General features: G+C 37.2%; 1 protein-coding gene across 2 annotated transcripts in view; it reads right to left on the bottom strand.

The window, feature by feature from the left end:
- RIT2 (Ras like without CAAX 2) overlaps window positions 1-25,036 on the bottom strand; it is a 176,576-nt gene extending 151,540 nt beyond the window's left edge. Inside the window, exons 1-2 of one of the 2 annotated variants that reach the window (XM_064404238.1) lie at window positions 24,908-25,036; window positions 23,119-23,244 (exon numbers count right to left, since the gene is read on the bottom strand). In XM_064404238.1, the coding sequence (XP_064260308.1) occupies window positions 23,119-23,221 (103 nt within the window). In that variant the 5' untranslated portion in view covers window positions 23,222-23,244; window positions 24,908-25,036. Of the gene's footprint in view, window positions 1-23,118; window positions 23,245-23,378; window positions 23,431-24,907 lie in introns of those variants that run through there. The other variant, XM_064404237.1, reaches the window with a different exon arrangement.
- Window positions 25,037-26,790: the final 1,754 nt, after the last annotated feature.

Here is a 26,790-nt window from a genome sequence, read left to right as displayed (position 1 = left end):
TGAAGTAAATGGATCTAAAATTTACTCTCATCTAAATTCTTTGGTGATTCATAAACTCAGCATACCTCAGCAAAAGAGCTGCTCAGGAAGGGTTTGAGAAGTCTTACTTTGTTAACGCTGAAAATGCATGAGAAGAATGTAGCAGTGCAGCAGAGCTCTTTTAAACAGTTACAAAATCTCTAGAAAATAAAATAATTTTTCATCTGATTTCAAGTTCTTTGATTCAGAGCTCTCAAGTGGAGGATTCAGCAGTAGGTTCTGTTTCTGCCTGAGAAAAACGCCTCTTGAGATTCTTTATTTTTGTGCATCTCCATTACTTCGAATGGGTCAGAGGCACAATTTACACTCAGTGTACACTGAAGAACCACTCAAGAAACTTTCAGGGAGTGAAATCCACAAAATTTACTCAACCTAAGTCTCTTCATCTAGGGCAGCCTTGACATTCCCCAATAACTCAGATTCTTCAGGTGTTTGCATTCTAACTTTGTACATTTTTTTTGTCTGAATCAAGTCACCTGAAACTGTCTTCCAAACAGCAGTTCTGCACAGAGAAAAGCAGGTTAGGACTTAGGAGAACTATGAGAAGTTGCTTCTTGTCAGCAGAAATCATAAGTGTGTTAGTCTCTTCCTCATGCTTTTCTTGGCTTACCTATGTATGAAAAACACAGCGGTCAATTGAGAATATTGCAAACAAATACATGTAAACATATCTGGAATAGAAATGGCAGTGAGCTGTCCATGTGCTATTCCTTACTTTCTTACTGCTGACATTTAGTTCAGGCTTTATTCCTTCTGCCTTTTTTTTTTTTTAATGCAAATTATTAGCAGTGCATGTTCATACAAAAGAAGATCAGAGCTTTTAGAACAATAGTCTGTGTGGTTTTCTCTAAATAATTTAGGCATTTCCTTCTTTTAAATACTCACTGTGGTTTAAATTTTTATTCCTGTATGACAAATAATCAAGTGCCAAATTCAGAATAAAATAGATGGTATCATATATGATCTGCTCTCTTTATATGCTGCAAGAGACATTTTCCCAGCACTTTGGTAAATAACCTATTCTCCATTAAATAAATCTGTATATTAAGATGAAGGAGAAAAAAAATTATATCAAATAACTTCTCAGTGTGGGAGGTCATTAAACTATTCTGTGTCTGCGCTCTTTAATTGCTCTTCTGAACACATGAGGCTCGTTAGTTTACAGAAAGGTTAAAAAAAAGCAGATATTAGAATGTAATTTAATTTATCCATTGACATAATGTTTAAATACCTATTTAATTTCTTTTTCTCCATGGAATTGCTGGCATTGGTTATGTTCCATGAATAGAGAGGGCTTTCCAGGGCTTTTTGCTGATACAAGGACAGCCATTGATTCAGGTATTGGACAAGGATCATCCCTTTCACCCAAGACAGTAACTGCACAACTACACCCTTAAGGGCTTCCTTCAGGTGAACTGCATATTTTTGTACCCAAACTCAAGAGCAAGATCTTACATGTATGAAATGTAAGACTTGCTCTGTCATCCCCACCCTCTAAATATCACAAGTGAGAAGACTGTTTGATGTATGAATGCTAAGATAGAGATCTGGAAAACACTTCTGTACCTGAGCCTAAAACTTGTTAAAAATGTTAAGTGGGTTTCCATGACATAAGATGTCAAAATTCATTCTCAGTGACTGAATTGGCATTTTGCTGTGTTTCTGTATTCTCAAACTGGACACATTTTAGTCTTAACTGCCTCAAAGTACTTATAACAGTCTGGTATTCTTTGACATTTTTGTACCACCAAAAAAAAAAAAAGTTAACATTTCTAAGAACACTGAATTTCACATAAAACTGAAACTCAACTCCTATCTGATGTCAGTGTAGAATGGAAAATCCTGTAAAATTTCTGCTGTGTATTTATCACTGCATGGGAAAAACTCTGGGAGCTGAGGGAAGATTAGGGGTAGTTATGTATAAGAATGTACAGTAAAACTCCTGGTGCAGTTAAATACAGAGCGGTGATTACACCTCTGTTCACAGCACAATGAAATCAACATAAACCTTGCTACTATCTTCAGCTGGCTTTGGCGGACCATGTTAACTACAACCTTATGCACCAGAAAGGAAAATCAACCAAACATTCAGTCAGACTGATCCAGCCACTCACAGAATATCCAGAAAAAGTGCCACCTTTTCCATTTATTTTTTAACATAGAGTATTATATTGATGGTTCCTTAGATTATTGTTGAATAAAATTACCCCCGGAATTTGTTTCTTTTTACCTTCCTTTGACAGCCTGTTATCCTCAAGTGGATAATGAGAAGGCAGGTGCACAGTGTGTTTTTTACATATTTTGCAATTACTGAATTGATTTTTGTAAAGAGCTGTTTTTGGAGTAACTGAGCATCAATTTTGAAAGGTACAATATTTAACAGAAATTGGGCTTTAGCTTATTTTTATATATTTCAAGACACTTGACAGTAGTAATTTCTCTCATAAAGGGATGTTGTTCTCTGTAATCTTCTCCACAAGCCTTGTAGCTGTATTGATGTGCTATTAAATGGGATTTAAGACAGGTTCCATCCCCTTTGAATCTGGCAAAGGCTGCGTGGTTTGCATTTCTCTCCTTTGGAGCCTTCTGGAAAGCTGATCTAATTCCAGGTATATTTTCTGCTAAGTAGTTTTATGTGGTGACAAGGGTCAAAAAAAAATGCTGATGTTTTTCCCAATGCTACTTTCGTTCTAGAGGGCCTCAGCTTTCCCTTGTTTACTCCTGAGGTCTGGCTATGCACTGAATGCTCTGATACAGTTGGCCAGAAAAAGATACACAAAAAAGTCAGGGAAACCCCTGGGGTTTGTCCAATAGCTACTGGAGAGCAAGATATTAAGCAAATTGCAGCTAAAATCGATTTAATTTTTATGACTGACTTTCAAGATGGGGTCTAGAGGAGCAATAGAAACTGAATTCTTAGAAGATCCCTCTTGGCTGACATTCTTAAGGGATGAGAGACCTTGCAGAGGGATTTACTTAGACAAGAGCATTGGGCAAACATCACTTCTGTGGAATTCAACAAGAGCAAATGACAGATTGTGCATCTGGGATAGAGTAGTGCTGGACACAACCATAAACTTGGGTGTGAGTGGCCAAGTAGCAGCACTGGGAAAGGGAACTTGGGGTGCTGGTGAAGAAACAGGTCCAGCATGGGTCAGCAGTGAGCCCTGGCAGCCAAGAGGACAAACCATGTCCTGCTCTGCATGAAAAACCGTCTGAAAATTAAGTGGCCCAATCAAATTGTGATCTGACAGAAACAGAATTCAAACAGAGAAAGAGTACCTTCAGACACAGGCAGATTTTCCAGCACACATCATCTGACAGGAACCTCAATCTGTATGACCCATTTTAAAGATATGGCCAAGGAAATTCCTTTCATGGAGGCTACCACATATAAGAGAGGGACATAATATCATTCTGCTTTTGGAAATCTAGTCACCTGAAGAATTACCCAGCTAGATCTAAACATGTGTTCCTGCTCCAATGTCTTTTGACATTTTAATGGAATGCAGCTCATTACAACCACAGCACTGGTCAGGGGCGACTGGAATTGACCTGCAGTGCTCACTAATGGAGCTGCTGCATCCCTGAACATACACAAAGCAATTGTAAAGATTGTTTTCCAATAAATTGTGCTCATCAGACTTTTGCCAGTTCTCAGGAAATTTTAGGGATATAGTATTAGGCAAAATAATATAAGAAGAGATGCCCTGTATTGCAGTGACACAGGAATTTTAATATGACACAGCATTTGAAATGTAAAGAGAAAACACCCATTTTTTCCAAAATAGAAAAAAGAAATTGACTAAATATATCTGTTTAATCTGAACATATCATGACAGAGAGAAGCACAAGCAAAGGGGTGAGGTGGTGACAGCCTAGGCACAAGCAGGTGCATGATTTGAGCCCCCTCACCTCAGTTATGCAGCTCAATGCCCAGCCCCACCCCATGTTCACGAGCTGTTTACACATATTTTACCAGACGACTCCACTGCTTGTGGAGGAAAGCAATTTATTCAACTCAATTACTGTAGTCAGCCACTAGATAGCTTAAATTACATATCATCTGTCTCGTATGCAAAGTTCTCACTTCATTTGTCTCTTTGATTGTTTCAGATGCCACTTTGTCTTACAGGAAATAACCTAAAAGGCATTAGACAGCATTTATCAAATATCACATTTTCTGGGTCTAATGATTTGTAAATTTGACTCCCATTCTAAAAGAGAAAAGTTAAACTCAGGGATAAGACTTTGGCTGTGACTTAAGAGCTTGCTATTCACCTCTTGGACCTAATAATGTCTGATTCATAGTTTTCATTTCAGATTTTCCATAGCATCCAGACACAGAATATTATTCCAGCTCTTTTAGTTGGAAACTGTGGGGAAAAAGCTGATGTCAACTGCAAGTTTAGAGATAAGTACACTTTACAGGGTTATTATGTTTGTGAGAAGCTAAATTTGACCCAAACAAGTAGGTATTTGACAAATAAAGGTAAGGCAACACCAAGACATAATGGAATTTATTTATCTAATAAGATATGTAGTTTAAAAAAGCAACTCTCCTTACAAAAAAATTGCTGCTGATATAGATATATACAACTTTCTGGAAATTTAGTACACAATATTAAGTAGTACTTAGCATAAAGGAAGAAATAAATTCCTTTGCACACCCACTCAGATGAATTACTTTATATTATTTAGATAATTTACCTTTGAAACATGCTATCTTTATTCTTATGTGAGGGAATGGAGACAACACACAAATTGCGCTTGCTCTCGCCACAGAAACGCCAGAATTGCTATTATCCGTAACTTTTCTGCTCTCTGGAGGAATTAATTGTCCTGAAACCCAAGGGAAAAAAATATCATAGGCTACAAAGTATTTGTTGTCTCGGGATGAATTTTTCATGGCCGTGGATCGCTGACCGTGATGAATCAAGTGGTGCAGAACAAGAGATCAATCAAGAACAAGCGCCAGCGAAAGTGAGGAGCACGGCAGACAAAGTGATATCCATGTCAGAAGAGATGTCTGCTCCACAAAGCTCTGACTCATCGTTCACCAAACTCTCTAAGTGTGGTGATACCATTTTGAAACTGTTGACTTAACTTGCTTCAGTGAAACTATGAATATCAAGTAACTGTCGAGTAAGAATTGCCTAGCTGAATGCAAGCAAAGCAAAAGTCTTGCAAGCTGTCAGCTGCCTTCAATACTGCATTTCTGGAAAACCTAGCTACTCCAAGATTAAAAATATTCCTTGCAGAGATGTACTTTGTGATGTTGCTTCTTTCTTAAGAGATCTCTAAACCTCTTTGCAGTAACATACATTTTGCAAAATATATACAGAAATCTAGGGTACCTTCTGCAAACAAAATTATGACTGTCTAAATAACTGATTCCCCTTTTTTTCTATATGTAGAAGCTAAATTGTTTCCCTTGCAAAATATATGAAAAGAAGATTGCATTAGGACAGCCAGTGCTTACTGCTTGCCTTGCTGAAAATAAAAAATTCATAAATCTCACTTACTTTAATAAAACTGGAATGTAACTGGTATCTTTGCCTGTGGGCATGTTGAAGGTTGCTGTGTTAGGGAACTCCAAAGTTAAATGCATCAGTCTGCAGGAGCTGAAAGTAACTAGCTCTTTGTGCTAGGGACTGAAAATTTTCATATACTGAGTAGATTAAGGTCCAAGGAAGATACACATCACACTGATGAGTGTTTAAACTATAAAATATATATTTTCTATTTAAACAAGGCCATTCTTTTCACCACAGCTATGGGTGGTTTTAATAGAGAGAAGATATATTAAAAAAAGAAATAAATTAGTTATTCCATCAGATACATCTTATATAAATAAGAGGAAACACTGTTAAACTTCGCATTAATAGGAACTGCTACTATTCATCATCATCAAAAATTCTTGGCATCAGTTGCATCAATCACCCTTGCCCAGGGCTGAATTATGGCTATTCCCACCTACCCTTTGACAGTTTTACATCCCAGTTGCTCACTAATCCAGGTTTGTATCAAGCAATAGAAAGCATTAAGTGTCTAACACTGCCCTTCTCAATCCATGAACTTCAGAGAGCCTAGACATCTGGATTCAGAATATCATCTGGATTAGTTAGCTTTAGTATCCAAATTTCTCCCCATATAATTTATTGCTTGCTTCTTTCTGGCAAATCCCACATCTGCTCGAGTCTTGAACTTCTAAAGAGATGTGCCACATTTAAGTCCATCACGGTTTGAAAGAAACTATTATTTTGTCTCCTGGAGTTCCTTTTTGGAAACAAATCTCAGGGAAGAGGAACAAAGTTGGATCCTGCCCAAAACATGGACAAGAAGGAGATGGTTGTGCCTCCACACCTGCTCCAACAGTTTCAGCAACTGAGTATTATAAAATCATAGAACAGTTTGGGTTGGAAAAGACCTTGAAGTTCCACCCCCTGCAGGGCAGGGACACCTTCCATTTCCCCAGTTGGTCCCAGACCCGTCCAGCCTGGCCTTGGACACTTCCAGGGATAGGACAGCCACAGCTGATCTGTGCCAGTGCCTCACCACCCTTACAGCCAGGAATATCTGCCTAACAACTCATCTAAAACTCTGTACTGTCTGCAAAGTTCTGTTTGAAGAGATACACGCTGATTCTACAGATTGATTAATTTACCAGAGTATTGTAGATTCTCTTACCTTGAGCTATTATGCCTGTTTGTATCACCTTTACAGAATTTATCACAAGTTTAGGGTTATCTCATAGTTTGGTTATTGAGGTGGCATTGCTGGATAGATTTCAAAGAACTTATCGCCTGGTACCAGTTATGGAATTATGCTGCACATAATGGCAGCTTGTGGCTGAAACATCTGCAAAGATGTAATGCTCAACAGCTTTAAAAAAGGTATTTTGCATTTGAAGTTCAGGGAGCTTCTTGAATAAAAGGAAGGCAAATACTTCTGGTCTCATTTTACTGATAAGAAAAAGGAGCAGATGAGAAACAGGACACTAGACCACAAAATAAGACAAAATATGTAAATCACAGAAAAAGTAAAGAATCTGTCTTTCAGTCAAGTTTTGATATCAGATTACCAGAGCAAAGTGCCCCCAAGCTACAATGCCAGGATATTGGGAAGCTTAGACCAGAAAGATATTTATATTTACTCATTAATTATGTTTGCAATAGTTCTCTCAATTCAACCAGCATATGCATCAGCTGCTGCAATACCAGGAATTTGATTGCTACACATGATGTAACTTAAATTTCTTTTTCTTTATAAGTAAATGATGAGCTTATTAATCAGGCACATTTATGAATTGAAAAACATAAAATTAAAATCTAAGCAAAGATTTATGGCTGTATAGGGACTATTAGGCAGGACTTCATTTGATCTTTCCATATCTTCTGAATTCCAAAAATTAACAAATACATCTGCATTTTTCAAAAATACAGATGTATTTGTTAATTCAAGATAGTGACAGGGGAAACAGCACAGAAATATATACCCACAAACCACAGTTTTAAGCACTATATTAGATCAGATGAAATAGGGAAGAAAATAAGGAGGGGTTATTTTTATATATCTTTTTTTGTGGCACTTATGTCTATTAAATTATTGCAATTGAAACAAAGAGGAACAAAACCTCATCTGTCTTTAATAACTATCAGTATTGTTCACTGCATTTTTCAGTACTGACTAGTGCATTTCTGAATCACCATTCCCCGCCACTGAGCAAACCTAAGAATTTGCCAAAAATGCTGAAAAGGCCAAGAAGTGACCTGGCCTGGAAAAACAACAACAACAAAAAAACCAAAACCAAAACAAAAACAAAACCAAAGCAAAACAAAAAAATACTACAAACAAACAAACAAAAAACCCCCAAAAAACCAAACAAAAAAACCTCAAAAAACCCAAAACTAAAACAGAAACAACAACAAAAAAACCCCACCTACTTGGACAATGAGTGCTGCATCCAGTGTCACAGAGATGATGAGACCAACAGCACTGCTGTTGAGGGATCTGTCCCTCGTGACACCAGCTCTGCAGGGGGAATGCTGCTGGCCCATTCCACTGGCCCTACTGCTTTGTGTCTGGCTCGTGCATTGGTTGATGCTGGCCCAGACCTCCTCAGCTGTTATAGAGCAGCTGAATTGAACATTCCTGATCTTCAAAAGCAGCTTGGCCTCCAGACTGACCTGACAATACTGTGCTGTATGGAGAAAATGAAATTAAAGTCCTGCTGTGGAAGATAAAGTCCTGCTGTGGAAGATAAGTGCAGTACTGGTCACTATGGGCTTGGAAAGATTCCTTCCAGGAACAGAATCTAACAGATTTAAGTTTCCTTGGAACTATAGGTACTTTAGAAATGGCAAAAAAAATGTTGGTGCTGCTGACCCACCGCTTGGTAATGATGATTTAATTATGCCTAAATGTGCTGACCTCATTTCAGCCACAGTAAAAGTGCTGTGCCATAGACTTCCTCCTGTGTGGAAAAGAATTCAAACACTATGTAAATACCTCAGCATCTGACCATAAAACTCAGCTGGATTCAGCGGTGGTGCTCCCCAGAAACACAGCTGAACAGAGAATATTTCAGATGGCCTTCAGGAAAACCATACACATGTAAGGTGTACAGCACAAATACCTCCATGCCAACAGCAGTCAGTTTCAAACTATCATGTTTCTACCAAAAAAAAGTGAGAGGGGAAAAAAAAAAAAACCAAACCAGTCAAGTCATAAACAAGGAGGAAAGAGTGGAAAATAATGCTGGCTCCCCCAGGATTGGTGGCCTCCAACATTGCAACAAAACAGAAGAGCATGTCAGTACTAATGTACAATTATTTGTGATGTTATAGATACAAACTACAAAAAATTCTTACATTTCCTTCACTTCTTTTCATGCTATAAATTTCTGTACTGGAGGTGGCTGTGGTCAAGTTAATTTTCTTCACAGCAGCCCATATGGTGGCAGGTTTTGGTTCTGTGACTTAACCAGTGTTGATAATTCAGCAATGTTTTGGTCACTGATGAACTGTTCTGCACCACATCAAGGCTTTTCCTTTTTCCCTCTGTACCTCCAGCAGGAGTAGTCAAGAACCTGTGGGGATACACAGCTGAGACAGCTGATCTGAGTGGATTAGTGAGGTATTAATATTAAATTATATCATATTCAGGAATAAAAACTCAAGGAATGCAGGAAGAAGCAGAATCATTCATGGTTATGGCATGTGTATTCCTGAGCAGCCCTTATGTGAGCCAAGGCCCTGCTTTTCAGGAACTGGCTAAAAATCTGCCTGCAGTGAGAATTAGTAAATAAATTCTTAAATTTGCATGTATTCACAGCTTTTACTTCAGCTGTTAAACTGTTATCTCAAGCCTTCCTTCCTTCCTTCCTTCCTTCCTTCCTTCCTTCCTTCCTTCCTTCCTTCCTTCCTTCCTTCCTTCCTTCCTTCCTTCCTTCCTTCCTTCCTTCCTTCCTTCCTTCCTTCCTTCCTTCCTTCCTTCCTTCCTTCCTTCCTTCCTTCCTTCCTTCCTTCCTTCCTTCCTTCCTTCCTTCCTTCCTTCCTTCCTTCCTTCCTTCCTTCCTTCCTTCCTTCCTTCCTTCCTTCCTTCCTTCCTTCCTTCCTTCCTTCCTTCCTTCCTTCCTTCCTTCCTTCCTTCCTTCCTTCCTTCCTTCCTTCCTTCCTTCCTTCCTTCCTTCCTTCCTTCCTTCCTTCCTTCCTTCCTTCCTTCCTTCCTTCCCACAGAAATATTAATCTTATTATTGTCCTCTTCCATAATGTATCAAACAAAAACACTCCTGAGGTTCATTGCTTTTTCAATGCTTTTATAAACTGTGTTCTAATTTTAGCTGGACTCAATACTCTCTGATGCTTCTCTCCAATCCTACAGAAATTGCAAGGGCAATTCCTTTGTCTTTCAATCTCTCTCCTCCATCCCACTTAACCACGCACTGCTTTAACCACTTTAATTCAGATATTTCAGTAGGTAGGGCAGAAAATAGGGGTCAAGGCATTCTATGGTAATTTCAAAGAGAGAGTCAGGAATAAACATTGGGGTTTTTTTTTCTTCAGCTGCACAATATTTCCCTGTTTCCCTCCCCACCTACTCTGGCACGAGTGACTTCCCCATTAAGATGCATTCATTTGGCTGGAACTCTCAGTGTACAAAAAAAAAGAGTTGTATTCTTTCTGCTCTGCTGCTAAGGTCAAGCTGCCAGTTTTCTTTGTGATGTGTGAGGCAGCACAGAACACAAATCGCATTTCCACTCTCTTCAAGTTTTCTTTTAAATGCCACAATACTGACAGTAATCACTGAGCTGAACAGATATGACACACAAGACACTGACAGAACAAATAAGGCCCATCCTATCTTGGTTTTCCACTAAGTAAACAAATATGTATTTGGTTGTCAGTTTAGCTAGAGAGGGTTCTGAAGATAGGTAACTTTTGAACATTGTGCCATTGTGAGAAATTCATCGTATGTTAAACATCCTGAGATTTATATAAATACAGAAATAAACTAGACATATAACAAAATAAAATGGTAACAGAAAAACCTGTTCCAAATAGATGCAAATCTAAGCCCTTCCACATTGCCATTTTCCTGGTAAAATATTTTATTGGCAGGAAATACACTTACAGTAAGTTTATGGGAAAAATAAAATGAATTGTGAAAGATAGCATGGGCTCTACAACATTTACTAATGTAAATAGGTTTTAAATAAAATATTTTACATTTCCTACTTCTCTTATAAATTCTGTCATATACTTAAAGGGAGACCATGCAAGAGAAAAGAGGCAGAAGTGAGTGGAAAGAATTAGTACTCAGAGGAAAGCAATTCTATCACCAACATAATTATTTTTTACCAGCTGGTTATACACTAAACTTGAAACAAATTATTCATGGTATTTGTCTACGGCATTGAACTTTGTCTGTGAGCCAGGGAAATATTTGATTCCCTCAGAAACTTTCATCACAGTACAAACTGGTACTGTGTCTATCTAGGTCATTTCCTGAGCAATCATGTCTACTACAACGTATCTCATCTGTTCCCAATCCACATCCTGCTTTTTGTTGTGACTAAATTAACATCAGTGGTGCTAAAGATATTCCCAAGTGTTCCAACCCTGTAAAGTACTCACTGTAAAAATCTCACTAGATTTTTACTAACTTAATTTGTTATATTTGGAGTTAGAAAAGGAACAATTAACAATTTATTGGAATAAAAATTTCAATTTATGCTTTCTTTCTATTTACAGCCAATCAGAAATGCATCTTATTCACAAGTTTGAAAATGTATTTGAATTATACCACTCTAAAGTATCCCAATACACAAAATTGGTTTAAGTATTGCTAAAAACTTATACTAAAACTCATATAGTATGTACAGTGATGCTTTAGAAACATAAAACACAGGTTTGCAAACCACTTTAATCCATAGTTATTTTTAAGTAAATGAAAATAAAGAAAATAAACCTTCAATCACCAAGTAATTCTATTCTTTAAATATGCTGTCACTGTCAATCAGCCAAGTTGTTATCTTGCTGGGTTTTGCACAGCCTTCTATAAATTCTTTGAATAACAGTTTGGCACTAACAACTATTTTCCTTAAAGAATGAACATGTGTGTTACTTTACAGTAAATAAACCTTTCATGAGCATGTTTCAGGGATATGTGTATTTAAATCTGTTTATAGTCACTGGCATTTTGTTTAGATTTTTCCTCCTACTGCCACTTGTTCAAAATTTATTATAGTGAAGTAGCAGTTTGTTTATATTGTTATGAGCAGTAAAAGCTGGGGAGTGAGAGCAAAGGGAAGAGCAGGGTCACAAAGGATAAAGGAAAACATATAGAAATACATATATTTGTTTTGCATCTTGTGATATTTTTTTTTCCCAGACTGGGGGAAAACAGTATTTTATTTCTTGGTACCAAAGGAGATATCCCTCTAGAATCACTGTGATTCATAATTCCGCTGAAGATTTTTGTGTGAGGATGAATCTTGTTCTTCAAAGAACACAGAAGAGCCTCCCACTGATTTCACAGGGTGTTACATATTGCTAAGGCTGGGACCCACAGACTCCTCTCCATTCTGGATGGTTGTCAGAACACCAGACACGAGAAGCATTGCTTTGCCTAGCACCCCATAAATTTATATTAATGTTGGATTTACACAGCTTTGTACATGGCTGAGTAGAGCAAAAAAGCCTGTGCTCAGAAGACTTAGAATCACAGAATCATAGAAAAATTAAGGTTTGAAAAGAGCCCTGAGATCATCAAGCTCAGACATTAACTCAGAATTGACAGAATCACCACAAAACCATGTCCCTAACCTCCACATACACAAGTTCTTTTAATACTTTCAGAAATGGTGAACCTACCACTGTCCTGGACAGCCTTTTGCAATGCCTGAACATCCTTTCTCTGAAGAAATATTTCCAAGTTTTCAACCTAAACCTCCTCTGGCACAACTTGAGGCCATTTTCTCTTGCCCTATGGCTTGTTGCCTGGCAGAAGACATCAACCCATGCCAGTCCACAACTGAGATGATGCTTCTCCAGCCTCCTACTCCAGAGAGCCTCTGAGTGAGATGCATGGCTTAAGAAGTTCACAGAGGCAGGAGAATGATCCCCTAACATGAACTCTGTGTGCATTTTGGCTACCAGTATGTGCAGCATATATGGGTTATGACCATGGACTATACTATCCTTGTAGGATAACTGCAGTGGAAAGACAGGATCTGAAACCAATGCTCTTTGAAGCACAAATTTCTGCATTTTCCTTCTACTCCTTTACTCCTTTATCATTTCTTTACTCATCTGTTTCTTCTTTTCTGTTTTCTCAATCTTTTTCTATGTTTCTAGTATTTCTATTTTTCTATTTGTAATTATTGATGCCTGTTAACATTTCCCATGCAAACTTCTTGCATTGCTCCTTTTATATCTTCTCTTTTGACTTTTTTCTAACCCCTTACTCATCATCAAATATCACAGCCAATTGTCATTTTGAGCATGTTACCTGGGGGAAAAAAAATAAAAAAAAAATAGGAAGTTTATGTGATGCACTCCTTCTTATGTCAGGCATTTAATAACTTTTAATTATTTTGAGAAAAAGATTGAAAAATGGGACTTTTGAATTCCACTTTTATGGGAACAGACTAGTAAACAGTACATGCACTGAGAGAGAGACTATGTTGCAAATACAATTTTTTGTTTTACTCTGGGAAATCCATTGAAACTGATCTAAGTGGAAGAAAGGCACAAGAACCTGGTTTCTGGAGCTCATATATTATAAATTATATATTTGTATGATGTAATAAATTGTTCTTTTTCTTCTCAAATTCCAGGAGATAAATCATGTGTTTCTAGAGCTTATCTACAAACATATGGAACCCTTCTGAAGGCCAGGAACACATCCTTGGGCTGTGCCCAGTGTCAGATACTGCACAGAGCAGTGCTCTGGCATGCTGTGTGTGATGAGTGATCAAATGATCATGTCATCAGGCAGCCCAAGTAAGATTATTCACTGTGAAGAAATGTCTAATGACTGCTTTTTAATCAAATTGAGAGCATCATTTCTATATTAGAGAGTCCAAAAAATTAGAGAACGGGGATTTTTAAAGCCTGACAGGCATTCTGGATGACTTAAGAAGCTGCTGTTTCTGAAACAACTGAGAATTTGACAACCCTTGGGTTTAGTTTTGAACATCCTGAACACAAATCTAAAATAATAGTAAACATTTTTCAAGCTGCTAAAGAGACATTTCTATAAAGACATTGCAGATCCTATTCAGCAGAGAAAAGTTCAGTGTAACACAACAAGCTCTCCTGCAGGTAGTAAGCCAGCAAAGTTACTGAAGGAATCCCATAATCTGACAGAGCAATCAAGTTAGTAAAGGAATCAGGATTTGACAGAGAACACGACTTTCAGCTAGGATATTTTGGGCATGTGAAAATGGACAAAAATTACAGAATTACATTAGCACTTCAAGGAGATTGCAAGGAAAGAAATTACACAACAGCTCCTCTCATAACCGTAGTCAGTGTAAACTGAAGAACTACCTGCATTCGTTTCTCAGCTGATTACAGTTCTTACTTTGTCAAAGCTTATGAAACTAATTTTTAAAACCAATAAACATTTGTGAGCCCACCTTTGGGACCCCTGAAATAACTAGTTTAGTTCTAGGTTTTTATTGAACAGATAAAACACTGATTACGTGTGTTGAAAACATAAATTTTTTGGAGACTTTGGCAACAACACACAACTTGGCATCTCCTGAGATATCCTTCTATGCACATATTGGAACACTGATCTTTTGGATTTTCCCACCCACCTTGAAACAAAGTAATTTTAGCCAGTGACTCCACTGCTTAGTGGGCAGGTAATGCTGTAGCAGATTTCTAGGGCTTGCAGAACAGTGTCTTCCCAGCACAATTCCTCTGAAACTGGGACCCTGCACAACGCTCTGGTAACACCCAATTCCTGTCACCGGAGTTGTGTGAGCATGATGAGACTTCCAGCTTCTAGGAAAGAAAATTAGACAGGCTTGCAGGCATAAAGGGAGACTAATTGAAGTCAAATAACAAATTAAAAGTGGAAAAGGATTACCAGAGGAATGGAAGGGAATAAAATGGAAAGTCTGGAAACAGAAGAGATGAAAGCAGCAACAGAAGAAGAAGACGAAGAAAAAAAAAATCTTAATTGTGCTTTCAAGAGTGTCCCTAATGGAACTAATCTCATCCAAATTCTAGCAGATAGCACGTGCCAAAAATGCTGCAGATGGCTGGGCTCAGCAGCAGGGATGGCTTGGAAGGGAAGCGGTTCCTGTGGCTGCCTCAACAGATTGTTTACAGCAAAGATACCGACAGTGCCCAGTCATTGTCATGAAACAGTGCTTGTTCCCTTGTTTGAGACTTCAGTCTGGGCATTTCAAATGACAGATTTGTGTGTGGCTGAAACTAGGAGAGGCCTTGATAGTCCAATTCCTGTTGCTGAGGAATAGCCCGGAAGGTTTCTGTCTCTTTATAGCAAGGACCGTGAATGGGAAAAGCTGAACAGTGCTCAAGTCACTGAAATCTTCACTCTAAGTGAAGATCTGCTTTAATGAAACACAGTAAAAAGCAGACTCATTAATATAACCTCCTGTGGGTACTAATCACTCAGAATGATAGAATGCCCTGACTTGGAAGGGGCTTACAAAGAACATCAAATACATCCCTTGGCCCTGAGCAGGGCCATCCTCACACTCCCACCCCATGCCTAAGAGCATTGTCCAAATGTTCTTGATCTCTGTCAGTCAGTGCTGTGACCATTCCCTGGGAAACCTGTTATAGACCAAACACCCCCTTGGGGAAGAACTTTTTCCTGATGTGCAACCTAAACCTCCCCCAGCTCAGCTTCAGGCCATTGCCTTGGGTCCTTCACATAATTGTTCACATAGAGGCAGTGTAGGTGAAGACCTTGAATTGTTAAATTACATTTCCACCCATGGAACAGAGAACAGCAGGAGGTGAGCTAACAAATCTGTTTACTTTCCATTTGCACCACTACCCATCACACACATGAGGTGGTCTGTACTTTCAGGATAATATCTCAGCATGTTTCCAGTTCTACTGGAGCCTTTATAGTCAGAAGGACACATTTTAGTTCTGTTTGAAACAACATAAATTACTTTTTTTTTGTACACAACAAACAAATCCAATCTTGAGACTAGCCTAAGCATCTCTGTTTAGTAGAACACAAAGAAAACTGCTGGATATCTACATTATTAGTGCCACATCAGCCAAAAGTCTTGATGACTATTAACATATCTCATAATTTTGAGGATGATAGCAGTCCTTCAATTGTGTAAGAGAATTTCAAAACTCTAAATGGTTTTCCTGTTCTGGTATATTTGCTCTTTAAAGTTCAATCTCTGCAACATGTTCTGTCTTAAGGTAAAGGACTTGGACTAACAAAACTTTCACAGCTGTTCCTTTCAAAACTCTTCCCCAATCTGCTCCATCTTGCTGTTAAGCAAATCATTAAGGGCACATGCCCCTCTTACTGACCAAAGGAAGTTTGTCTTGAAGACCTTGTATATCTCTAATTATACATATTCTAACTGCAATTTCATCACTTTATACTCTCTACAAAGCAATTCTGGCTGCTTTCCTCCTCAAATTTTGGAATATTTGTGTTCTTCTCTTGATATTAATTACTTTTAAATATTGTTAGTTCTCCATCCCCTGTTCCAAAGGGGCATGGAAGTGACCAGCCTGTTTGCCTCATCTAGGTGGATATTCATAATCTGGATGTTATGATGGGAAAAGCTGGATAAATCAACCCATTCACATCACAGCTGCATCCATTTACATTGGATCTCTGTATACATATGCAAGTTGCACAATAAAGAATCATGAATTACTGTCTACAGCAGCTATTTGAATACAGTCATAGTCGTTTGTCATCATAAATCAAACTGTATCACTCCTTTTATCATCTCTGTTGGTTTTCTTTGAACTCTGTCCTATTTATCAAGCATCTTCTAGTGCTGAAGAATCCAGGACTCCAGTCAGATTTCACAGCCTTGTGTTGGTATCTCACATGCAGAAACCCCCCACATTAAATACAGAGGGCATAATTGAATCCTCCACCCCTATAACCATTGAACTACGTGAACTGCCAAAATAATGAAAACATCTTTTAGTCATTTCCCTGAGGCAAACAATCCTGTCCACAAGTTCTGCCCATAGGCAAAAGAAATTGATTAATAAATAATGTATTTAATCCTTTTAAGTGGATAACATATACACTAAAGATAAATGAAGAATATCAGAAAGGGGTCCAGAATAATTTGAATTCCCTTATTTAATGGTCCCAAATAAGATAACACATATGAAAATGCAGAATTTAGGTCATCATGAAAGATGTGATAGCACAGGTGACTGCGCTCGGGGAAAGAGAAAATAGCATCAAGTTACTACAGATATTTCTCTGTATGTGACCTCTCTGAACTACACCTGAATAAAAGAATTCACTATTCTCTGAGGAACAAAAATAATTCCACAGAGGAAACCAGCAGGCAATCTTTCTTCTAATAAGGCCACTAATAGAAGAACATGTCAATTTTTTTGGAATTCATACTCAGAAAGTTGATATGGAAATATTAGAGCTCTATAATTAAGCATACAAGATGTTCTGAGCAGGAAAAAAGGACCTGTAAGTGAAGTTTCAGATACTCAGTGTATTGCAGTGAAGGAAGATCGAGGTGTGAACTCATCATTGTCTACAGGTACTAACAGAATACACAGATTTTTCTCAAAGTTGTTAACAAAGAGATAAGATAGTATGTTTATGAGTTGGAATTACACAAAATCAACCTTGAAGCAAATTCAGTTATCTACCTGTGGAGGAAACTAAAATACATGGACAGTTTTGTTATCAAAGATCATAAACCTATCAGGAACTCAGCCTTTGTACAATTCTAGAGCTTAATCTGGTTTATGAGAAAACTGGAAGTTACCCATACCTGGAGATGTGATTGTCTGGCATTGGTGTCCCTTCTCTACAAGGTGTTTGGTTTTTCATGTGCACCACCATTACTTTGCATGAAACACCTGAAATTCTGCATCAGAACTATGCAGGCAGCACAGTTCAGCATGAAGTGACCAAAGGAATTCATAGGTCATTTTGAATGGTCAGTACCCTTAGCCTTTCAGAACTGTTACCAAGAAGGAAGTTTGCCTATAGTAAAAAGATATATATTCTTTCATCCTTCCTTTTCTAATGTTTTTTTTTTTTTTAATCTGAATAAGTTGAATAATTTCCCTGAAACAACTGAGGAAATAAAAATCTGGATTACTACTTTTTTGTTTGTTTGCTTGCTTTTCAGACAGAGAATGATAAGGAAACAACCAACTATTTTCAGATGGCATACACATCTATGTCTTTGTTAACAAATATCTCCATTTTTTCTCCACTTAAATAAAAATTGTAATTTTTTTGCAGTTAGAGGACAAGAAGGAAAAATTAAAACAGCACAAACTACACTTGTGTTGACTTTGAGTGGTAAAAAAGGGTCTTAGCTTGCCTTAGCTCTAATCCACAGCATGCCCAAACATTTGAAAGGGAACTTTTTTCACCTTGACTAATACTGTGCAGTAACTAAATCCAAAACCTTCATCCTGGTGGTTGGCTTGCCTCAGGACATCAGAGAAGGCCAGACCCTTTCCTTTGATTCATTTACCAGGCATTTACCAGGAAGGACAGCTGTACCTGAGAATATTCCTGGGGAAAATAAGAAACTGAATCAAAACCAATTCCCTCAAAAAAAAAAAAAAAAAAAAGAAAAAAAAAAAAAAAAAAAGTGCTGCTGAGGTGTTTTATCAATGTCTGGAGGGTGCTCTGTGACACCAAGCCCAGTGGTGGGGTAAGAACAGCATCAGCAGGCCCAAGTGGTGCTTTTCAAACTCAGCACTTTTAATGCCAGTGGAATCTCTTCCTTTGCCCTTCATCCTTTTCAGCGTAACCTGGATCATACATTAATTTGTCTCCAGGGAGTTTGCAAACAGCTGCAGTGGCCCAGCTCTCCAGCAAACACTCCATGCTGCTCTATTTACTGGGGACTCTTGTTATGAGGACATGCTTGAAAATAATAAGCACATAATTTGCTTTATCAAGGCAGAATAAGAGGTAAAACCGGTCCAGAAAAAAAAAAAAAAAAAGGCAGTTGAGCACATAAATGAAAGAAAATTGCAGATTTAATCTAATTCCTCATACTGAAGTTCCCACATCACAGAGAACATAATTGTTTTCACACATTTTGGAAGTTATTGTGTACACATGATCTTGAAATTAATTGGATGAGTCACCTGCATCTGTAGAAACACAGCCTTTATGCCACGCTGGAAAAAACAAACAAAACAAAACAAAACAAAAATCGAGGAAATCAATGGGTAGAAATGTCTCCTTTGGACAGCCCAGAGAATAAATTTCCTCATACTATTCCTCCAATATACTTGAGAGAATCTTTTCTTGATTTCTTGTCTTCCACTTTTTTTTATTTGTTTTAAGATTGAAGGCTGAAAATACATTTCTAACTACTTTCCAATATACAATCAAACAGGAAATATATTAGCTTTACAAGAGTCTTTAGGCAATTATTTAAAATATCTTCAAATTTTGTATGGTGGCAACAGATCATCTGGCAATCTGTCTGAGAAATAAACTTCCATAAGACAGCTAAATAGAAATTCACTTTACACCTGTGATAAACCTATGCTATGCATAAACATGTAATTTTATTTGCGTGGAATAACTGTAGATCATGTTCAACCATAAATAAATCATTGTTAACCAGGGTTAGGAAAAAAGTAATCAAACAAAAAAACCAAGAAAACACTAATACAATATTTTTATTCAGCCAACAAGATGCACGTAAAGGTGCAATCTGATCATTGTTTGGAGATTGCTTAGGTAATAATTTTTCATAAGAGGGAGGTTTTATTTAATTTTATTCAGTTGCACAGGAACATCAATTTGTTCATTTTAGCAGTCACTTTGCAAGCTCTGGGTTAATCATCACTAATGTTTTGCAGAATGTGCTGCAGTTAAGTATGGTTATCAGTGGAGCTGGTTTGCTAAATATAAGGCAGCAAGGGGATTGAAAGGCTCTTTTGTGCATGTTTTTTATTTGTGACTCTGAAAAACAGAGCTAACCCCAAAGGTCTGATCTGCATCAGGCAAGGGCCATGAGAACACTTTGTTTACTGATTTCTAAAGGTATTTGTGAGCAAAATGGGTTTCAGAATCACCAAGGTTCTTAGGGTGTGAGCTTACATCAGGTAACTTCAAGTAGGTCTGAATGGTACTGAGGTGGCCTGATATTTGTCATCAGAGCAGGGAAGAACAGTTTATTAATTATTATTACATTATATTATTATATAATGTTATATTGTACATTATATAAATAAATATATTGGACAGACATATCCTCCTAAATTCCAGAGATTTGTCCATAGATTGAAAAGGTGATACAAAAATTCTGTTTTCATAAGTCTTAGAAGGGATAAGTCATTCTAGGGAATCTATACTCCATAATTACAGTACAGAAATCAGCTCCTATATAAAATTTACAGTTAGCTTTGTACATTTTCATTAGACACAGCTATTACCTGTTTCTTCTAGAGCTGGGCTTTGAGGTGGTGTTTTTTTCCCTCCTATAAAGTAATGTCAGATTTTATTTTTTTTTCATTAGCATTAGTTTTCCAGAATTTATTTTGAAATGTGAGAACCCTTAAGTAACAATTCTCAGACCATTTGCAGTTTGCACATTATTACTCTGCATGTGATGGGCGTCAGACTGGGATACAGAGAGTTCATCCTTACCAATTCCTATGACATTTACACCACACTGAATAGGACAAATGAAAGGATGTTGGCTGTCCTCCTGGACTGTCTGCCATCTTTGAGCACAGAAGTGAAGAGACAAGCCTGACTAATCCAATGCCAAAAGAACAAACATTTTTGGTCTCCTCCTCATCATTCCACCCCATGAACAATCGCCACAGGTAGAGAGCAGGGGAGGGGTGAAACCCCAAGACCAAAATGCCCAGGGGATATCTGGAAGTGAACTACATCCAGGGTAAAAAGAAATCTAACATTTTTGAAGCTTCGTTCCTATGGAAAATTCATTCTAAACCTGAATTATTTAATATTTGAATGAATTGAGGGATGGAAAGGCTTTTATCTGAAAGAGATTTCCCACTCAGTAAGTTAACCCCAGCTGTTACTGTTTTTATCATGACTTACAAGCAAATAAAGAGGGAGAAGACAGAAAAAAGAAGGCAGGATGTTATCAATATATCAAACCACATACCACTGATTTCTCAAAATCAAAATTGGAAGCTGACCTATTTTTTTTCATCCTTATTCTACTCTGATTCATTTTATAGCTAAATTCATAATTTCCTGGACACATTGAATCTAGGTCACTAGGAGAAAGCAGAGCTCATCTTGTACAATGAAAGTAGTCATTAAGGCCTTTTTCTGTTTTTAATCCAGTGTAAATTAAACCTCTTTATGTAACAGTCAGAATGAATTAATGATTTATAGAATGACATCTATTTTTACTTTTTATCTCTCTCTGAATTCTATCAGTTGGACTATCTTTCAGCATTCTACTGAAATATTTCAGGTCCACTGCACGTCAGAAGTTCATAGCCAGTAAATGTTGAACTGCCAGCCTCCTTTCTTATGAACTCTCAGTAATATTCAGTTGCTGGTTTGTTTTTGTTTCCATGCAGGAGTTTCACTTTCATGATAAAAAGAGAAAAGTTTTCAATCATCCTATAGATTTTCATAAATTTTCACTTAATCCCATTTTAGTTTCTTTAGACCGCACAATTGCACTTTTTACTTATTTGTTTCTCAGCTTTGGAGATGTATCACATCTTGTTCAATCCACAGATTTAAAGGCTTTCTTCTCATTAAACTAACAGCTAACATTTTCTTAGGCAGAAATTTGAATTAACTAAATTTGTGACTTCAACTCTAATCTAATAGTAAATGGAAACTCAGAAATTTCCTCCATGTACATATAAAGTTTGGTTGTTATGATTCAGTCATGCTATGAATGTAGTTTGTAAAACTTTGTGGTGAACAAGTTTTCAAAATTGCATTATTCCTACAAACATATCTTTGGGGGTGAGGGAAATTGCTGATGTCTTTTGGACACACTCAGGGGAAAAAAAAAATCTAAAAGATGCATAAATAAGGAAAAAAAAAGAGATATTTCACTGAAAGTTCGAGCTGGCACATCCGAGATACCTTCTTTTCTGTGGTAAAGATAATGTGAATTTGCAGAAATTTACCCCGAGATTACCAATATTTTGTTCTTTCCCATTTTATATGGTGATTATATAGCAACATCTGTGCAAGAACTGTTTGCTTGGTTAAGTAACACTGATGGGAAATAGCTTTCACTGAAAGATGTGTCACTGAAGTTGAAGCCAAATACAACAAAACCACAAAGATTATGGATACAGAAAGAAAATTATGTTTACTCAGTTTTTTAGTTTTTGCAATACTTCATCATATTGCTTGAATATAAATAAAACTTGTTGGATACACACAGTTATTACAATTTAGTGTCACAGCTATTTATCCTGAAAATTCCTTGGAATCTAGCTGGGATGCATTATACCATATTATCCTGCTTTTTGCAATTTTGTTTCTCTTTCTGTTGTTCTTTTGAATTTCCAGAAGATGTAATCAAATTTTTGTTGTGTGGCCAGCTCAATATACTGACTTCTGAGACAAACTCTGCGTGTTCAGCAAAGTCTTTGTAAGAACAGAGAATGCTGGTTTCAGCGAGAATAAATCAGAGCTGATAATATCTGGGAAAAAGAAAACACTGTCCAGGGAAAATAATGACTCGTCTGAAGAGATATCATTGTCAGACACTATCATATCTTGCCAGCTGTAGACAGGGATATTAAAATATGCTGCAAATCTGCCTCATAGCCTGGTGTGAGACTCAGGCAGGTTGTACCTGTCCAGATCAGAGAGGAGACTAAACTCAGCCGAACCACAATGAGACTCAGCAAAATAATAATAATAATAATAATTTAAAAAAAAAAAAAAAAAAAAAAGTGGGGAAGGAAACAGAGCCACTGCAGGCATCCCACACACTCTGCACTGTACAGCTGACTTTGCAGTTAGTTTGATTTCTGCCTAAGCACAAGGACCCTCAGGCCAACAAGTTACATCCACACTGTCCAGCAAACCACCAGCCCTCACCAAGCAGGAGAGTGGCACGGGCACTTGCTGCTAAACTCACAGCAGCAGCCTGGCTGCTCCCTCCTCACACACAGCACACCCAGGGTCAGCCCTACACAAATAACCAATTAAAAAGGCTTGCAGCGTTTCAGTCTGTAACAAATTAAGCTGACTCATTGCCCCAGTCACGAACTATAGTCTTTTATCCAAGCCATGTGCAAGAGAAAGAGGAAAGAAACCCCTCATTAAACCATGTCCTTTTCCGGTGAACTTTACGCTCCCAATTCACCCCTTCTCTCCCCAAATATTGTTGCTGAAACTTACCGCTTTTGCCAACTCCCCCTGCTCCCAGCATCACCACCTTGTACTCTCTGGAGCCAGCTGAAGAACTGCTCGAGGAGCTGATCATTGCATTTTCTTGCTCCATCTTGCACGAGGCAGCAGAAGGGACTGAAACAGAAGAAAAAGCAACTGGCAGGTGTTTTCTCTGATCTTAAACAACTATAAAAGCTGTGTATGGAAAAAAAAAAAAAAGGGGCAGAAAAGGAAGGTATAATGCAAGAGCTATGATTTAACAGCCTCACACACTGCTGTGCCTGTGTTAGCTGGAGAAGGTCTCATAGCAACCACTTTAACAGCTTCCAATAAAAATCTCTCTCTGCCCCCTCCCAGCTCTGTATCGTTCTCTGTTTCTCTTCCTGGACAGCAGCAGTTTTGTGAGGCTTAAGAGGTCTGGTACCTCTGGGTCTGCAGCATCATGGAACAAATAGATCAGATACTTCAGCTAAATAAAATGGATCAAATTTCTTAATTATGAAGCCTGTTATTCTATGTAGTACTTGCTTGAATCTTAAAACAAACCAGACAACCTTCTTTTCACCTTGGAGTTGAATACGCATCGTATAATCATCAAGTCTGCTAGTTTTACACTTGATACTATTAGAAGTGAAACAAGAAACAACTTTTAACAGCCTTTTTTCTTCATAGTCTTCAAGAGCTGTTAAATCATAGCTTTTGCATTATGAGCAAGATGGAGCAAGCTTGCAGCAAACGCTGAAGTTTTCTAGGGCTAGATTTGTCCCCAGATCAATACTTATTTTAATTCATTTGCATCAATTATTTGCAGAAATAAACTAGATACAAGTAAACAACTTTACTTGTTGTTTCCCCCCTTTAACCATACAATTTCTGAAGGAGACAGGGACTCAAGGAAGGGGAATATATTTGTTCATTCAGAAAAGGTGTAAAGAAAATCAAGTTTTTAAATGTGTTTAATACTAATATCAAGTGATTTATCTTGCCAACCTGGTGAATGACATTCAGTGTGAAAATGTCTCACTGAAATTATTCAGTGAAAACTTACAACAGGACACAGCAGCTCTTCATTGATTTATGATTTTGTTCTTAGAACATCTAGTCTATTTAAAGAACATGATAAATAGTAAGATACTTGCTCAGCTTTAACTGTTATTTTGATATTTTTAGGGATCAATAAGCATCTACTGCAAATGAGTGGAAAGCAAAACTTGTACTCCTTTGGAAGTGCTGGGATTTCACAACACAGGTAACTATTCAGGAGACATGGAAATGCAGGAGAAGCAGCTAATAAAGTATTTTGGAAGTCAGACACCTTCATCTGTCTACCCTTCCAATAATTTCACAGAGAGTAAACACATGATATTTATTACTTAGGAATAGCTTAGAATTAAAAATGGAAAGAGAAATGGAAAAAAATCATAGACTGGTGGAGGACATGATTTCAAGAAAATTAAGGAGAGGAAAAGATGTAAAAAGGCACATATGGTTTAGAAAGGTAACTTAATGGGCTAAGAAAATACTTCGTTAAAAAGGGACAGCTACAGAGATATGATGATAATAATAATTAGAATGGAGAAGGTGAACAGAACATGAATACTTGTTTTTCTTCCTAATAAAAACTTAGGAGATAGTGGATAGAACAGAAAGTAGCCCACTTCAAAAAAAAAAAAAAATTTATGCTTGAAACATGGGTGGTATAACTGATCTTGTATTGAAAAAAAAAATTAAATACAGAGCAATATTAACTCTGTAGTGGACTATTAAAATCACCGTCTCTTGCTTAAGGAGTACTCACATGAACAGATCCTGGAAAAACAGAGATAAATCCAAGTAGGATGGTCTGCTTTCAGCCAGGCAGAAAAGAGGACAGAGGCAGAGTCACTGTGTTCTTTCTGAGAAGTCCTCCAGAGTCAGGACCTGCCACTGTCCCGAGGGACTTCTGAGCCAGCCATGCTATGAGCAGCTCTGTGGTGCCAGGGCAGGGTGCTTGTATTTATGTCTGGATGGCAACCTCAGAACTCAGAAGAGTTTGCTCATCAGAGCATAAAGTAGGACGTAAACAGGAAATGCTGCTTATAATAATATGGTATCTAAATATTGAATTTCAGCAGGCACAGGTAGGTCAGTTAATCCTTATTGCAATTAGAATTTAATTTTCATTGAAACCATTCTTGTGTGCCATTATTGATAGTAGATAAAACTAGTAATGGTATCAAAACCACTGCTTATAACAGCTGGGTTTTTCTGGTAATCTCCCATCAACACAGCCACCTTCTCCTGAGAAGCTTTTGTTCCCATACCCGGCAAGAACATTTGGCTCACACTAAAATGTCAGTAAAGTGAGTGGCTGTGGGCATGACATAGGAGGAAACCTAAGCAAAATATATTTATGTATAAAAATATTAACAAACATAATGTATACATGACAGACAAAAATGGGTTAGATTTTTTTCCAGCTGTTCCAGCTGTTTGTCATAGAGAAATGTCAAGTCCATTTTTTCTTTTGTTTAGAGATGGAACATGGAGAAGGAATTTGCAAAATGGAAGTAGCTATAAAATGCAATTATATTAGAGAAGGAAGATGACTAAGGCAACCAAACAGAAAGCCACTTCTTCATCTTTTAAGAGAAACAAGAAAAAAATTGACAGCACTTTTTTGTCTGAAAGAGCAAAATTAAGTATTTGTTAATGAGAATTAAACACTTAAAATACTTGTTTTAAAGATACAAACATTAGCAGTTTATTAATTATTATTACATTATATAAATAAACATATTGGACAGATATATCCTCCTAAATTCCAGAGATTTGTCCCTAGCTTGAAAAGGTGATACTGCATTCCTATTTATAGCACAGGATTTGTTCTAACTGGTTTTCATCATAACTTGCTATTGACAAACAGCCTACTCTGACCTAATTTCATTCAATTCAGTAGTGGAGGAGGAGTATTTAGCTTTATTTCCATTTACAATAACATCAATTAGTCTTCTTTCTCCCACCAGAGCAGTAAAGTACAAGGGTTTGCTTTCAGTCTGCTGACAATAAAAATTAATACTGAGATGATTTGAAATTACCTGGCCTGAAACACTTATTAATATAGGGGGGGGAAATCAGCTACATAAATATTTTACAGATAACAGGAATAAACTGTACTAAATCTTTTTTATACTAAATCTGTACAACTATTTAACCTGAAGTACTGGAGTTTTTTACAGTGTGTGACATTCCACAGCAAATTCCAACCATCTATTTTATCTCTGCTTCACTGCTTTAAAGACACTTTTTTCACTATGTAAATTCATAGAAAACTGTCCTTAGGCAAAAAACAGAGTAAGTGCAAAGGTGGGAAAAAAGCTTGGAATACTAGCTTGTAATGAATCATTTATTCAAGAAATTTAGTTCTATTCCTGTTTACATATTACTTATGACTTGATGGCAATTCTGCTGATTTTTCTTTTTTTTTTTTTTAATTTTCTATTAAAACTCACTGTAATATACAGCAAGCAATCAAACCATTCAGTATTCAAACTCTAGCAACAGTTTGTTTGAATTCATGTTTTGTTAGTTAAGGCTGAAAATATCTTAATGACCTTGGATCTTAAGAAAAAGAACATAGAGATATCTTAAAAGAGAGGAGCTTTTTTTCTAGAGAAAATGCCATTAGGAAACACACATCAT

Source organism: Passer domesticus, chromosome Z, assembly GCF_036417665.1.
Source record: "Passer domesticus isolate bPasDom1 chromosome Z, bPasDom1.hap1, whole genome shotgun sequence".
Lineage (NCBI taxonomy): Eukaryota > Metazoa > Chordata > Aves > Passeriformes > Passeridae > Passer > Passer domesticus.
This window is presented reverse-complemented; position numbering and strand designations above follow the sequence as displayed.